This window comes from Montipora foliosa, chromosome 12 (assembly GCF_036669935.1).
Source record: "Montipora foliosa isolate CH-2021 chromosome 12, ASM3666993v2, whole genome shotgun sequence".
In the NCBI taxonomy this organism is placed as follows: Eukaryota; Metazoa; Cnidaria; class Anthozoa; order Scleractinia; family Acroporidae; genus Montipora; species Montipora foliosa.
The window spans coordinates 26,856,755-26,872,843 of record NC_090880.1 but is presented as its reverse complement, the minus strand read 5'-3'; the positions used below and the strand labels follow the sequence as shown (position 1 = coordinate 26,872,843).

At 40.0% G+C, this 16,089-nt stretch overlaps 1 protein-coding gene across 1 annotated transcript; it reads left to right on the top strand.

Annotated features, from left to right (window-relative positions):
- Nucleotides 1–836: 836 nt before the first annotated feature.
- On the top strand, nt 837–15,798 carry LOC137979887 (mitochondrial import inner membrane translocase subunit TIM50-like). The gene is made up of 10 exons (XM_068827202.1): nt 837–1,114; nt 3,704–3,729; nt 3,901–3,922; nt 4,001–4,059; nt 4,979–5,098; nt 5,686–5,793; nt 6,443–6,541; nt 7,149–7,305; nt 11,683–11,897; nt 15,512–15,798. Exons 1-10 carry the CDS (start codon nt 856–858, stop codon nt 15,530–15,532), a joined length of 1,086 nt encoding a protein of 361 aa, XP_068683303.1. The 5' UTR covers nt 837–855; the 3' UTR covers nt 15,533–15,798.
- The last annotated feature ends 291 nt before the right edge of the window (nt 15,799–16,089 follow it).

The following is a 16,089-nucleotide window of genomic DNA, read 5'->3' as shown; positions in this document are numbered from 1 at the left end:
CGAGCATTTACCCTCCCAATTATGATACACCACAGAAGACAGACCACAACACCGGGAACTACATGCCCTACTCTTTACGACAAGTGTGCGGGTTCTTTTACGTCCCACAGGATTATGAACATTGAAGGGTTGTGAGACGGGACCTCCGGCTTATCGTCCTTATCCGAGAAGACTAGAGAGTCTAACCATTTGCAGATGTAATTACAAAGGCAGCACTTTCTCCTCAGCTATTTAAAGACCCTGAGTGTTGGTCCGGCAGGAGTTGAACTCACGACCTCCCGCGTAACAGCCCGGTGCTCAACCAACTGAGCCACCGGTGCGCGGCCATTCTATCCAACTTTATTCTGTCGCACCTTTGAGCGCATATCTTCTGTTTTGGGAAATAAAAAAGTCAAAATTGAAGCTGTAAACGTGTATTAACCAGGGCCGTAGCCAGTATGAGGCTACGGACAATGAAGGATAACCCTTCATTTGAGGAAGAGATCGTGTTGAATGACGCGCGTGATTAGTATCCGTAGAAGCAGCAGCCTCGTTCCCAGGCTCTCTCTCGTTTCCTCCCTTGTTGTCTTGTCGTCGACAAGGCATCGATGGGGTAAGATTGGCCCACTATTGTATCTCTTAAGCAAGCACGGTGACTTATCTTTTTTATTGTAGTTCTCAAAACAGGGATTAGTAGGGAACATTCACGTGAAGTTTCAAGAAAATCGTTCGACACTTCTTTTTTCTTCTGAGGAACCACCTTCAAATTCCTTCAAATTCTTTCAAGGTGGAGGGATCTGGTAACCAGTAGAATAATAGGGGTCTGGTTACCACTAGTGTGTCCACTGACCACTTCAACAACGTGTTCAAATTATAATGGCAGCGTTGACTTCCTGCAACCGATTGCTGATCTCTAGAATATGCAATAGAAGCTCGTTAGATTCGACGATTGTTAAGTTCTCATCCCTTTCATGTGCAACAAAAGTCTTGCGATCGTTACCTAGACTTCCATTACGATGCCCGCGCGCTTGTTATTATGTTAAACCCAAGGAGAGAAAAGGTCCGAGTTTGAAGAGTTGGATCATCTTCGGTGCTGGTTGTGTGGCTGTGGCCACGGGGGCTGTCATTTATGTGGGTAAGAGGTTTTTCATTAACACCTGGAAGCCTTTCAGGACTTCACATGTCATAGCAATTAGTGTCATGACAGATGTACAATACCTCATACAATACCTCATACTTGCGCGTTTGTAGATACTTTGCACGTCTTGACCCTGTATTAGGGAGTTTAGAAACGACGAAGGCTGCGGCAACGAAAACGCCAAAAAGCAGTAATATCATTGGTTAAAAGAGGAAAACAATGATCGTGCGGCACGCATTTTCGTACATTTTTCCCCCGGGGGGGGGGGGGGGATGTATCCCTGGTTGGGGAGGTGCAGCACAGCCCCTCATACCCTGACCCTGTTTAAGACAAGTATCGCTGATTTCCCTACCCATTTTAAGACAGAATTCCGATTTTTGATACCCTGTTTAAGACATTTAACCCAGTTTAAGACAAAAATTGATAAATAGATACCCTGATTAAGACAAAAAATGATAAATTCGATACCCTGTTCGAGACAAAAATCCCGAAAAACATACCCTGGCTGGCCGCACCAGGGAGGTACCTCACCCCCCCGGGCATTTCCCTCCTGTGCTCGTCAAAACAACAACGTAAATTGTTATATACCTCGACTTTCGCTCAACAAAACGAGCACTGTGATTGGTTGATTCTTTGTCACGTGGCCCTGATCAAATTCGACCAGGGTACAATTCCGCAGTGTTGCCCTCTCTGGATGTTTTGCTGGATTGTTGCAGGAAAAGTCTAACTAATAACTATATAACAAAGCACTTAATGTCCGGTCCCTCACGAAACTAGTTAGTTTTGTTTCCCCTCGAGTTCTGATGTTTCCCTTGACTTTGTCTCAGGAAACATCAGGATTCTCGGGAAAAAAAAAACTAACTGTTTCCATACATTAAGTGTATAATGACCAATGTTTAGGTTTTAACGACAACGTGGACAAACAGCAGTAAATCTTTCCTTCTCTCTTTGCTTCAAATCCGTACATACCAATCTGGTTGTAGCATACTTCGTCCATATTGTACAACAGAATCAAGATGGAAACATCGTGAAACACTTAGAATAGCTCAAACTAATAGTTTGAAGTGAAGTTTTTGTCGCCGTAGCCGTCATGGTTTCTTAAACTCCCTATTATCTACCTTGGAGCCTGGGTGCATTTCACAAAAATGTGTTTCATACAGTCTTTCTTAAACTCATTAAGAATTCATAAGGTTATTAGCCAATCGGAGTGCCCCATCTTGGTCAAGTGCATGTATCTTGATACCCAATGAAACTACAGATCAAGAAATGCTCGGGTTGGTTCAAAAACTGATCAAGACGCTGACCAAGACACTTGAATTTAACCCATTGACGAGTAAAAGCATCTGGCCGGTCTAGGTCGGTTTGGGCATCAGAGGGTTAAATGAACCTTTAAAGCCCGCGCACAATGCGTTTTAGATTTTCTGAAAATTCATCATAAAACTTACACAGTACCTTTTATCATTAGTGTCCAGAGGATAAGAACGAATTTGGACACCCAATAGTTCAGCGACAGGGCATCCATTTCAGCAATGTCTGCACCCCTTGTGTAGTTCGTAGTCTTTGAAAACTGCACGGCAATCTAAAACTGTCACTTGTACCTCTCTTAACCTCAGCCGTTTGGCAGAAATGTTTACAGTCCTATTATTTTTACATTTAGTTAAAACTGGAGCGGCCTCATTAACCAAATCACTTTTTTGGGAAGACGATTTTGGCAGGTGAAAATGATTGATTCTGACTCGCTCTCCATCACACCCTAAGGTGTAAATTTATTCAAAAGTTCTACCTTTTAAACTCACCCAAATGTTGAATACTCATTTCCTTTACAATATCTATGACTTGTCTGATAAAAGAAAAGATCATCACGTTTCACTCATACTTAGTAAAAAAGGGTTGAAAAGTCATGTCAAAAGCTTGTGCTTTGTGTTTCATCAGGGGTTGCAAACACTCTGCCTACGGCGTCATGCTTTCATCTTTTTCTCGGTGTTTGGAACCCTTGCGGAAACGCTCGCAGTCATTTTGACATATTATTTACAAAAATGTTGAATGCCGAATGCCCATGGCGAAGATCTTTATTCTCAAAATGCAGCCTGGCCTTGGCTGCAATTGCTGTTTCTGTTTTCCTGTTGTGTCAGTCTTTCTTTTACTGTCTCCTGTTCTCATGACATGATCACAATCCTTAGCACAGGACACACTAATCTGTTGTACTAATAGCTTAGCACTCGTTCCCTGGGGGAAAGTGTGTTTTTGCTTTAATTACCTAAATGATTGCATCCTGTGTAAGAGTAGTAACTTAATGTTTGGTTTGTGCAAAGTAAGGTGGTGTGGTGGGAGGAGAGAATAGTACAAATGTATGTATCCTGATACTGGTATCCCTGGTCATTTTCCTCTGGAAATCTTCACTTGTGATTCACCAGCATTGGCAATACAAACTTGGGATCAACTTTCCAGTCAGTCCTGTTCATATTTGCATATTTAGGGTGATGCAATTTACAGAAGAAGAAGACGGTAAAAGTTTAATCCATGCACAATGTTCACATGTAATGTATGAAGATTACTTATCTTAAGCTATCTCCACTTATGTTTCAGGCTGGCCAGAACATGGGGCAGACGACGTAAGTGTGGCATCTTAAATCTTGCACGCTTGTTTCTGATTTGTGTATGAATGTAGTGGAATGCAATCTATATGAATGCCCCAATCAAAGTATTCTTTTTGTGTTTTTGACAATGAGCATTGTACAAGCTGAGCAATTGAAAAAATCTGTTCCTTTTTTTTTTGTTTGCAGCCAAAAGATCCATACAAAAATGGTAAGCACACCTTTTTTCCCCAGGCAAATTTCATGTGCTAAAGCAAATTGCATCCACATTTTATCACTGTCTTCATAGATGCAGTTCCCTTGCAGTATATTTACAGAACAAGGGACAAGATTTGGGATTTTTATGAGGTATTTGTTGGCTTAAATGAAAATATACTTTCTTTTATTTTGCCATTTTACTACATCAAATAAATTCACAAATATCTCAAGTTATTGTAACTTTGACATTTAACCCATTTACTCCAAGTAGTGAGACTTTTACTAAATTCTCAACCTCGGATAATGCATTTCGTGTGCTCTGATTGGTTCACTCAATCTCAATTATCAGCTCATATACCTTAGTAAATGCTTGCGCTAAGCGTTGCTAAGCTAAAAATTTATTCCCTGGAAAGCTATAACTCTCTGAATAAAACCAAAAAAGAAAAAAAAATTTATTTGTGGAAAGTTTGGATCAATTCCGACGTTTAGAAGTATGCGAAAAGGCAAGAAATGTTTTTGTGATGAGCCTACGTCTGTCTGACCACAAGGTATTACACAACATCGCATCTTCATCAAGTTTTCTTTATTTCACTCAGATTTTCTCGCTTTCTTCGCTCGTATTTCGTACTTCCAACATTTTGGAGTTTAAGGAATGTAATAAAACAATTAAGCCATTCGTGCTTGTTGGATATGAGACTGGTTATAGCCAACTCGGCGCTATGCGCCTCGTTGGCTATTCACCATCTCATATCCAACGCGCTCTCTTGGAATAATTGTTAATTATTCTTTCTAACACCTGATGATTTTACTCATATTATCCTCCATTAAAACAAGGTTTCATGCCTTTTGAACTTAACATCAACTGAGATCTCAGACTATGCGTATTCCCTTTTTTTTGCAACCATGCTACTTGCCAACTTAAAAAAAAAAAACAGCTATGCTGTTACTCTTTTTCTCTCACATGAGCCATCGCACGACAGATGCAAAATACTTCCCAAGGTAATACTATTTTTGGTTCCCCAAAAGCTCATCTTTTAATGATGACGTTCTTGATATTGCCGTATGTCAGATGTTTGCAGAGCCATCAAGCAAGATGTTATTACCAGAGCCTCTCCAAGAACCCTTCTACCAGCCACCTTATACACTTGTATTGGAATTAAAAGATGTATTGGTACATCCAGAATATGACGTAGGTACAAAGTATACAGTGTTGTCAGTAATATTAACGTCAAAAGGACTCTGTTAGAGGTGATAATTTCCAGCTTCTACAAAAACCACCATCTGTGGAAATGGGCCCGAATCACTGGGTCACTTGTAAATAATTCAAATTCTTGAGAGGTGTTCTGTTTGATGCTACTTTTCAGGACAGGGAATCTTTCTTGCACTTTAAGTAACATTATCATAACAAGGGCTGTCATTATGGTATGATGAGCTTGTTTTGCACACGACATGAAAAGCGACTCACTGTTATCTACAGTGTTCTAGTCGCTGTCATTATTTTAGGAAAATATGGGTAGCAAACAATTCTCACCATACTAGGCAGCTGCAATGTTACAACTCCTGGAATAAGTCATTTCAAGGTAATTTCTCCAGCACCTGTGACCATACTCATCATGTTAAAAAGAACCAGCAAAAACAACACTTTCAGCTATCATTTCCAGCCATTTTAACCAAGTTTCGAGCTATTTGAAGCAGTTGATCAACAAGACCAACCAAAAACGGTTTCTGCCAGTAGAACGTGACCCATATATTTCTATAATAACATTGATTTGACAGAGGAAGAGTGGCTGGCGGTTTAGGAAGAGACCAGGAGTGGATGCGTTTCTTAACCAACTTGGACCACCATTGTTTGAAGTTGTAATCTACACTCATGAAGCTGGATTTGTAAGTGTTATCACCTAAATATTTTAATATTTTGGGTTTCACTTTGAAGTGAAAGGCCTGTTCAAGTGAAAATGAGAGACAATATGCCATGTGCCATTCATGTATTTTTGAATTTTTTCACCTTAATTTCTGAGGAGCGTGTGTAGTGAATATCGCTCGTGGACTGCATTTCAGCGCTCCAAGTTTGAATCCTAGCTTGTGCGCTCGAAAGTTCACTAAGCTTTCCATCCATTCATGGTGGGTAAAATGAGTACCAGTATCACTGGGGGACAAGTTGTGCATGCGATGGGATTGGAGAAGCACCCACCCCTGCTGTCAGTTACGGTGGAAGCTAAACAAAAAGGAGCCGTCGCCGTTGTTGTTGCTTAAGCTCCCTAATAATGCCAACACGACGAAGGAAACCAGGTAGCCATTTGAAAGTGGTCATAGCAGTATTTGAAGCCATCATTCTAAAATTACATGCAAATCTAATGCCCTTTATACCACTTGACCACACCACTTCCTAGCCACTTCCTAAACAGTTGAGTTGCATTGTAAAAATAATATCAATTTTAAAGTTTTTAGTACTTTTGCAGATTTGATGTGATTTCTTTTTTCCAGAAATATTTGTTCGTTGTTATCTCTATGTTTTCTCTTTCCTTTTCTTTAGAGTGCCTCCCCGGTTGTTGATGGGTTGGACCCCAATGGAATGATTATGTACCGACTGTTTCGAGATGCAACTCGTTATACTGAGGGTACACATGTTAAGGTTTGTAAAGGTCTTGAAACATCAGCTTGCTTCTCATAAATCATAAATCAAGCTTGAAACATTTCTACTGAATTTCATATCATTATTCCCCACTGGATATTCTAATGATGCAGATGATTTCCAGTACAATTGCGATTAAATAAACGCAAGTAAGTTTTCTCGAAGACCTACGAAATAGCACGAATCATAGGCCGTGTGCACTTTGTGGTTTTTGGAAAATTTACAAGTGATTATTTGTTCCACATGGCACGATAAAAATCATGTGATTAGTTAATTAATAATGTACATGAGCTTATCTAAATTAAGCAGAAGCGATGCAAGCTTGTCACAAAAAATTGCACTTTCCGCAGGTTTCAAGCTCATATAGCCGGGCAAAAGTACTATACTAACGAAACTCGTGGAAACCAAGTCACAGAAGTTACAAAAGACTGAACTCGAACAAAAATGCGGGCGAAACTTTACGCATTTCCTTATTGCTCTTCTATGGCTGTGATTGGTTCGAAGACCAATATTTATCCTACAAGTCAGTTCTTTAACTTACAATATTTGTGACTAGAAACCAGTAATTATTATGTAATACTTTTTTTTTCTCTCTCTCTTTTGGTAGGATTTATGTGCATTAAATCGTGATTTGTCCAAGGTTATCATGGTTGACTGTGATGAAAAAGCTGCAAGTGAAAATTTACGGAACGCCATTATTCTGAAAAAATGGGAAGGCGACCCAAGCGACAAAACGCTATTCGATCTTATTCCCTTTCTTCAAAGTGAGTATTGTTACTTAACTTCTCTTTTGTCAATCCCTTTACTTTGTGTCAGTTCTCCTCAGTGAGGAGCTTGAGAAACGTTACAAACCGTATGGTTTGTATGGAAAATCAAGTGGTGACGAGTGAAATTGGGGAATAATTTCACGCGCGTTTTGTCCAAAATCAAATAATTTTCCGCGCCTAACCTGCAAAGGCTCGGGAAATTACTTGATTTTAGACAAAACTCAAGTGGAATTATTCCCTAATTTCATGAGTATACCATTTGATTAGCTATTAATATCACGGGTGACAAATTAAGTTCATAAGACGCGGAGTTTTTTTTCAAACCTGGACGTCATTTTGGCTCTGTAGGAAAGGTTGCCATGGCAACATTGTAATTTCACATGTAAAATTATAAATTGACGCTGAAATTTCGCGCCAAAAGTGAGGAGTAATTTGTCACCAATGTTATTAAGTGCAGGTGATCACATGATTTCGGGTGCTATTTGGAATAAATGCGCTCCAAAGGCACCTTTTTCCAAAAGTACAAGTAATTAGAGGCAAGCCCAATTTTGATTTCCAATCTGAAGTGCCCCTTTAAGTCTAAGCATTTGTCACCCCTTTTCCACGATGACGGAAGTCTTTACTTGAAGATTGGAGTTTGGGTGACACTTCCTTTTTTTTAACGACCCACCCGTGGCTCAGTTGGTTGAGCATCGGGCATGCGATAAGAATGACAGAATTCCATTCACCCTCACTTGCCATCCTCATAATTACGCAGTCAAAAGTATCATTTAATAACTTTAAATTACTCCAAAATGATCCACAGCCTGCGGGTAGAATCTTTTCGCAACCTCCACTTATTTCATTCAAACGCGACAAAAACGTAGGCAACTTTTTAGGTAGAAGCGCGCTCAAAACTAACCAGCAACCTTGCTGTGCTGCCTTCGTGATTTCATCTGCAAATGGTTAGACTTTCAAGTTTTCTCGGATAAGGACTATAAACCGTAGGCGCCATCTCACATATACCCTCTTTGTTCATAAGTTCTCCGTGGGACGTTAAAGAACCCACACGCTATTCGATAAGAGTAGGGAATGAAGTTCCCGGTGTTGTGGCTGGCCTTTTCTCTCCAGCAGAAGTGGCCGGCTTGGCGGTGATGTCTCTAAAGAGGCTTGTGGTGTATGAGGCCACCTAAGCAGAAACAGCCATAAGTCAAAAAGGGACTTTGCCCAGTGCTGGAATATGTAGATGTTAGATTATATGAGTAATGTTGAAATTGGGGAAGAGAGCAAAAGGACACTTCGTGACGCTTATCAAAATCGTGCATTTCCGGACATAACCGCTGGCTGTGTGCAATTTGCAGTAATAAGCTCTTGGAAGATGTAAATATGAAGAGACTTCTTGTGAAAGACACACATTTGAAATGCTGAAAGCAGCGTGTTGAGATTTTAGATTACCGCATTTAACAAAGGGTTAACCGGAAGAATTGAAGCTTTCGTCTGGGGCCCATCGTCTCCCCTTTTACCTTTTAGATCAGTCGGGCGTTTTTACAGACCTAGTTATTTCTAGAAACTCTTTCCCGGCAAACTCACTCACTCACTCACTCACTCGCTTGCTCGACTCGCTCGATTCGCCGGTACGGCTAAAAAAAGAAACCGGAAAACGAATCAAAACAACAACCACAAGCTCTCTTTAGGAAGATGAAGTGGAGAAATTGGCATCATGGATTTTCTCAAGAGAACAAGTCACTAGGGTCTGAGGACTCCATCTACTTTTTGCCTCTGAATTCCTGTCTGTCCGCCATGTTTCAGTCAGAGCTAATTTGTGCGGAATTGTAAATTCGTAATCTGCAGCACTGATTGGCTAACCGCATCCAGGGAAACGCTGTTTCCCGGGAAAGTGTATCTAAAAATCACAACTGTAGGTCTGTCAAAACGCCCGAGCAAGAATTCAACTCGGAGGAAGTCTTCTTTACTGATGAGCTTCTGCTTTCGTTGAATGTTTTAGTATTTTCGAAATGGTTTACGAGTGCAAATGGAAAATGAAAGTTTTCTTTCTAAGTAGCTATTTTCTGTCTTCATTTCTTAGCTGTTTTTGGATATTCCTCTTTCAAATTTTTCAACGGTGCTCTGGTAACTTCATGTTTTCGCCTTTAGCTACTTTGGCATGCGTTTTTGTCCGCCATCTTGGTTATACAAGTCAAACTACCTTGCTCACGTTTAGTCGAGTGTGCGTGCGGGCGGTGTGAACGCCACAAATCTAAACCCCGTTTACCTAAACGTTTGTTAAGGTGTTTAATAATTTGATGTCAACGTAGTCTAACTTCGGTGTGAACTGGGTATTGGTTTAAGGACGGTGCCTACTAATTCAGAGGTATTTTTGCGCGGTTTACTGAATATGCGAGAAAAGTAGATCTTAGTATGCTACGCCGAATGTGACAAAATATGAAGTCCGCTAAAAATAAAACAAGTCACACAATTTACAATCAAGTTGCCAACGATTAGCTTGATTTTGCTGATCATTCGCAATACACCGATTGCAAATATGGCGACGATAGCTCCAAAGCGAGACTTTTCGGTAGCAACGCCGTTTCTAAGGGCTGACCGCGTCTGTTTTCAATTACTTTGTGTCAGTCAGTACCAGGTTGGAGTACAGTTTCTTTAGGCCTACATCCTGTGTTCTTTTATCAGAGATGAGAAATTGGAAGACAGTACCATCAAAGTAAAATAATTTTCGACTTTTTTTAAGTTACAGTTTGGAAGGTACGTCTTGAATCTTGCTTTGTCATGAACATTCGACCTTCTCAGGATCGTATACAGAACTGTTTTGTTTACAGAATGCATTTTCGTTGCATTTAAGATTTTATACCTCAGTGACAACTGAGTTCTTCCATGTTTAGAATTTGATCCCAATACAAGGGATTTTCTGCAGATAACTGGTGCGTACCGCTATGCTGTTAGTGCGGATATCGAGTAGGGCCGGACAGAGAAAAGATCACTTATCACAGCCTTCCAACGACAGATCCAAGAAAACTTAAGGTGTTTTTTAATACCTGTTGTTTTTATACACTTACCGTTGAATTAATTATGTGTTTTGATTTGCTCAAATCTGTATAACAATGAAAATGCAAACGTTGCTTTAATAAAAACACTGACCTTCACAACACCTCTAAGATGTATTTTGGAATATTTTGACGAAATCTATCCTTGAACGGGCTTCCCTTTCGATTTCAGCATCCAATATCTCAGTGCAAAGGCTGCAAAATTCCTTGGAAAACAGAGCTGGACAGCCCTTAGCAACGGTTACTACCGAAAAGCCTCGCTTTGGTGTTATCGTTGCCATATTTGCAATCGGTGTATTGGGTCTCTGAGAGAGTTCCTCTTCACAACTTCAAAACTGGGTGAAGTTATAGCGACATGCAAGGAACAAATATTCCTGCTTGGGATGATTGAATGATTCGCCTGTAGACCAAGATCCTCGATACTTTCAGCGGCCACTGTCTCGCACAGATTTACTCGCGTTTAATCATTTTGCCACATGTGTTCAGTCCCCCTCGAAAATAGAACTGATCAAAAGCTGTCCTCTCTCTTCTTGATTTATAAAACAAGCATCTTAACTTGCAAAACATGGAGCTTGACATTCGAGGCCCGGTCCTTCAATATATGAATTGTACAACAAGAGAGGTGACATAAATTGCTGGGAATGTGATTTGGTCAACGAACAAATTGATGCTAATTGTTGGCAACTTGATTGTAAATTGTGTGACTTGTTTTATTTTTAGGGGACTTGATATTTTGTCACATTCGACGTAGCATATCTTAGCAAGTGTTATCGAAATCCAAAAAGGAAAACTGGGGGGTAACCACGCATCTTTCTAAGATAATTAATCGACAATATTTGTAAAAGCTTTAAAATACAAAGCAATGTATGGCACTCTTTTTCAAACTGAAGCTTAATTATCGCTGAAAAATGCGTAGTTACTCCCAGTTTTCTTTTTGAATACCAAGAACACTTGCTAAGTTCTGCTTTCTCCGCATAGTTTTAAACCGCGCAAAAATATCCCTGTATTAATAAGCACCACCCATAGGAAATCCGAGTATCTCGAGATGCGCAGAACGTATGCGCAATAACAATAGTAGGCACCGTCCTTAACCGGAGGCTACAGGCGGCCTATACTCTGGATGATTTATGGTTCACAGGTCGTGATGTGTCACGAATGTTTAAAAGCGAAATTCAAAGTGCATTGTTTCGAAAAGAAGACATTTATCAAGTTTAAAACTTGCAGACGATACACGATATCATAAACAGTAGCAGGTTTCCATTTTGCTCCTCATCTCTTGCGGTGAAGAAGAAAATGAGAGATTTTTTCATGAAACTGGTATTACCTTCATTTACAGCCATTGCTACCTCAAACGTCGAAGACATCCGTACAGTGTTGGACTTTTACCGACAAGAGGACGATATTCTTGAAGCCTTTAAGCGAAACCAGGCGCGGTTGCGTGAAGCCGAGGAGGCCAGACGTAATCAGTTGAATCAAAAACACGGCGGAACTTCAACTTGGTCAGGAATGTTTGGCAGAAGCTTTAGCTTTGGCCGGTCAAGCAACAAAAGTGTGAGTTAATTTAACCTTGTCACTACAATCTGTTTTTAGACTAAGTTGTGTTTTTAAAAAGTTATAGGTTGCGCAGTTTGAGGGATTTAAACGCGCGCTGTAGTGTCCTCGAGACCGCGACAGTGGTATTTTTATGTCGGAACCGCAAGATGAGTAGTGACAAATATTACTTGGATTTTCACTCGCGGCTTTTACTGCTAGTTCCTTGAGGCTTCCCCGCACGCGCACGTTACACGCGCACTTTATTACCATGGGTTACGCAACCTAGGAAATTCCGAGAACGTTTTGGCTCTGTCGTTCAGGAGGATGTAACGAAACAATAGGTATTTAGAGACAATGATCACAATAACGTAATGTTCATAGTTGGCTGACACAAACAAGAGAACAAATGAAGGATTGTATTCGTCAATCAACATGGCGGCGATGATGTGACGTCGAAACCACTTATATTTATTTGATGTTCTATATACTCAATGTTTATTGTCTCTCAAATAACGGCATAAAGTGAAGCTTGAGGTTGGACGGAAGCAGGCGATTCTAGTGCCATATATATTTTCTGTGTGCAGTTTATGCGCAAAAATTTGTAAAACGGTTGTATGACTGTATCCCTAAGCGAAATTTTTAGAAAAACGCTTCTCCCCTCTAGAATCTTTCTCCTGCTATGATCCATCTGGAAATTGAGACTTTTAATGGGTCGTGATATCGCCAATCGGGATTAAAATTACAAACGATCCTTGAAAAACGTTGTAATGAAAGCTAAAATATTTTCATCATAAAGATTTTCCTGTTAGCAGTCGTCTCTTTTACTTTTGCGTTCGCTGGGCTGACGAGTACCGGAAAAGAGACGTCTGCCTTGAGTCGAAATTCACTTTGATCCAACCACAACGTCCACAACCATGGACGGTACTCTTCAAAGCGCATGCCCCCATTATATGTTTGCTGGCTGTGACTTGAGCCCGGATTTCGCTGTTGTTAAGTCAGCCCACACAACAAGAAGTATCTTGGTCGCTTAGTAACCGCCACGCATGCGCAACAAAGTGAGTTTCCACCCATGGCAGAGGTCCCTTTTCCGGTACTCGCGATGGTCAGGCCCAGCGAACGCAAAAAGAAAAGATACCTCTGCAGAAAAAATGTAAATATTTAGCCTGGGCATTGGAAGTGAATATTCTTATTATAATATATTCTTATTAAATAACATTTTTCGTATTAAATAATATTTATTATTTTATATATTCTTGTTTAAAATTGTGCTTTGGTACACAAATCGTACACCTCAATTGCCCCTTTTTTTAATGCTTGACTTGCTAAGAATAAGGGCCACTTTCTTCCTTAATTAGGGTTGAAAGGCAAACCCAGTTGTGATTTTCTCACACGTGCGCTGATTGGCTTTGTTGATAGCTGGGTCTGATAGTGATTGGACAAACTAATTTCTTTGTTTTCCGTTTTAAGAATTTTCCACTCGCCCCCAAACATGCGTGTTTTCATACGTGTTTTGGAAGGAAAAGGTCTGTTGCGGCGGAAAAGAACTAGAGTCGATCGGAAAAGGAAAAAAAAAAACTCTTAAACCTAATATTGTAAGAGGAATCTACAAACGTTTTACGCCCTTCAAGAAATTGTTCAAGTATTGCTTTTTAGTTCCTAGCCCGCCGACAATTGCGTCTAAATAACGGTGAATACTTACTTCACTTAATGACCGCACGATCTTAAAAAGTATAGCATCTCCAACAAAGTTCTGCTGTTTAAGTGTTTTAAATTTTCGAAGGATTGCATTCTTCGTTACTTGTAGCAATATTTTCACCACAATTTATGCATGTATGCATATTTTTATCGGAAGATGGATTCCACGCGAGCAAATTTCTTTTTTGCGACGAGACAATTTCGAGCTGTGTTATCTTCGAAAATCTGAATTTCAAACGTCATCCCATTTGAGGATGTCTAAAATTTTTAGGTTGTATCTGCTCAAGTATATTGAGTGTGTCGACGAAACTTTTCTATATACGATGCAAATGCTTCGCTTATAACTGACGAGTTTTCATTTGGCAAGGCAAATAAGAGGAGCTTTTAATTATTAATGATGATGATGATGATGATAATAATAATTTTAATAATTATAATTATAATTATAATTACAATTATAATATTTATCTATAAAAGGAGATGTACATCTACTCAAAATTATTTAGTTGAGGAAAACGTTTGTGGTGTCCCTTGAGAATTCAATGAAGGATCCCTTTGATTTGATATGGCGAGGAAGAGCGTTAAATTCCATCGGACCTGTAAAACAAAAAGATTCTTGGCGACCTCAAGGTTGACTTTCGGAAAATTAATGTCATTACAGCGTCTAGTCGTAAATGTGTGTACAGAGGCATTTAAATTAAAATAAGTATTCAAATAAGGTGGTACTGAATCATCAGGGCGTTTTCTAGTTAACAAGACAATCTGAAATTGTCGACTATTTATCAAGGGTACTAGACCCAAAGTAGCATTTCAGCTCTCTAGTATCGAGTCCAGAATTTGGAAAAAATTTACTTCACAACTCTGTGCTGTAAACTCTCGAGTACATCAGAGTTAACTTTTCCACACCCGTGCTAGGCCACATCACAGTAGTCAAAAATGCGTAAAATCATCGTCTTGTAGCGGCATTGAGCTGCAGCCATGGGAATAGAGATTCTCAAACGCCTTAAAAACATCCAATTTTACGTTTTTGCGTTGTACGTCGAGTCGCACCAAATTTGTCTTGTATTCAGAGCTTTGCAGAGGATTCAAAAAGCCTCCGCAAACTCTCAAAAGCACATTGAGAGCACCTGCTGTTATGCCTGTCTCTGCTTTACAAGCCATTTTTCGCCCTTAGGCTGAACGCGGTGAGTAACGTATGCACTAGCAAATGTTCGTCGTACAAAACCCTGACGTTTCAAAGTAGTTCTTGGATAGTTTACAAATATCGTGTCAGGCCCTCCTTAACTTGCCGCCGTCAGGAAATGTCATCATTTGACCTAAACGTTGGATCCTTCTGAATTTCCTTGCCGATAAAGAACAAAAATAGCACGTACAGAGCGGTGTAAATAGAACTGTGTTTGACCCTTTGAGATCACCGACCAACACGGTTATTATCTTTCATCGCACGAACTGGCATTTAACAAGGCCTAACATGTGCGTCGCATATCGGCATTTTGCTGATGAAATTGAGAGATAATATGGTGTCGCGTAGATCGGCGAAATTCAAGACTGTCGTTTCACCTTTTTCAAGTTTTATCCGTTGTTGTGCTCGCTGGCAAAAAGCTACGATAGCACAGGAGAATAAACTTTTAAATCGCAAGCTGTAGCAAGAGCCTCGTTATAGTCTGCAGTTAACACAGACTGCAGTTAACACAACCACCACTCAATTGCCACTTGACACTTGAATAATGAAATGCTTGATCAATGTGGAAACTTTTCCAGATTCGTTTCTCTATTAAAATTCTGCTTTGCCGCAGTGTCTCAGTAGTGCTCAGAAATATAATTAGAGACAACCACTCTCCCTTTCACACAGTTTTTCTCTGAAAAGGTTTATTGCAGAGAAGTCCACGTAATGTCTTCTTCTTATTCTTAACTTGCTACTCTTCGTTCTTGTGTAGGTAAGCCCAGAGAATAAATGAACGATCTCCTTCGATTCCCTAAGCAACCTTAGTGGCAAGCAAGAAAGACAGCAACCCTCTGACATTCACCGAGGAAACAAGAACTGCCGGGGATATTGGCAAAAATGTCTGTCCCTCGTCAAAAAGAGAACAATTTGGACATTGTGGAATTTCGCGTAGTCTCTACTTACCGCTTGACATGACAGCAACAAATGGCTCGAATTGTTTCTCAGGTTATATGCCTCTGCTCTTGTGTCGTCCAATAAAAAACACTGGGACACCATCAATAGCCAATAACAGTCTTCTTCCTTGTTTAACGAAGCTTATGAACCACGCCCAATTATAGGATCACTTATGTCCCCACTTTCGCGAATCCTGTGGGATTTACCGCATTCTTTGTTTGCTGCTTGGGAGCTAGCAAAATCCGTAACTTTCCATTTCCCAATTTTATCTTTCAAACACCTTCTTCTGCTCCTTAACAGAATTCCAAAAATGGATTTTTATCAATTTTTCATAGATGCATTGTTGGCGTGAAATTCCCTCGCACTGGTATCCAATCGCTGTTCATTAAACCGCAA

Excerpts from the sequence above, each read along its gene's own strand:
- LOC137979887 (XM_068827202.1), top strand. The coding sequence starts at position 856 with ATGGCAGCGTTGACTTCCTGCAACCGATTGCTGATCTCTAGAATATGC. Across the intron at positions 6,542-7,148 it reads CTGAGGGTACACATGTTAAG|GATTTATGTGCATTAAATCG; the intron begins GTTTGTAAAGGT and ends CTCTTTTGGTAG. Across the intron at positions 11,898-15,511 it reads GCCGGTCAAGCAACAAAAGT|GTAAGCCCAGAGAATAAATG; the intron begins GTGAGTTAATTT and ends GTTCTTGTGTAG.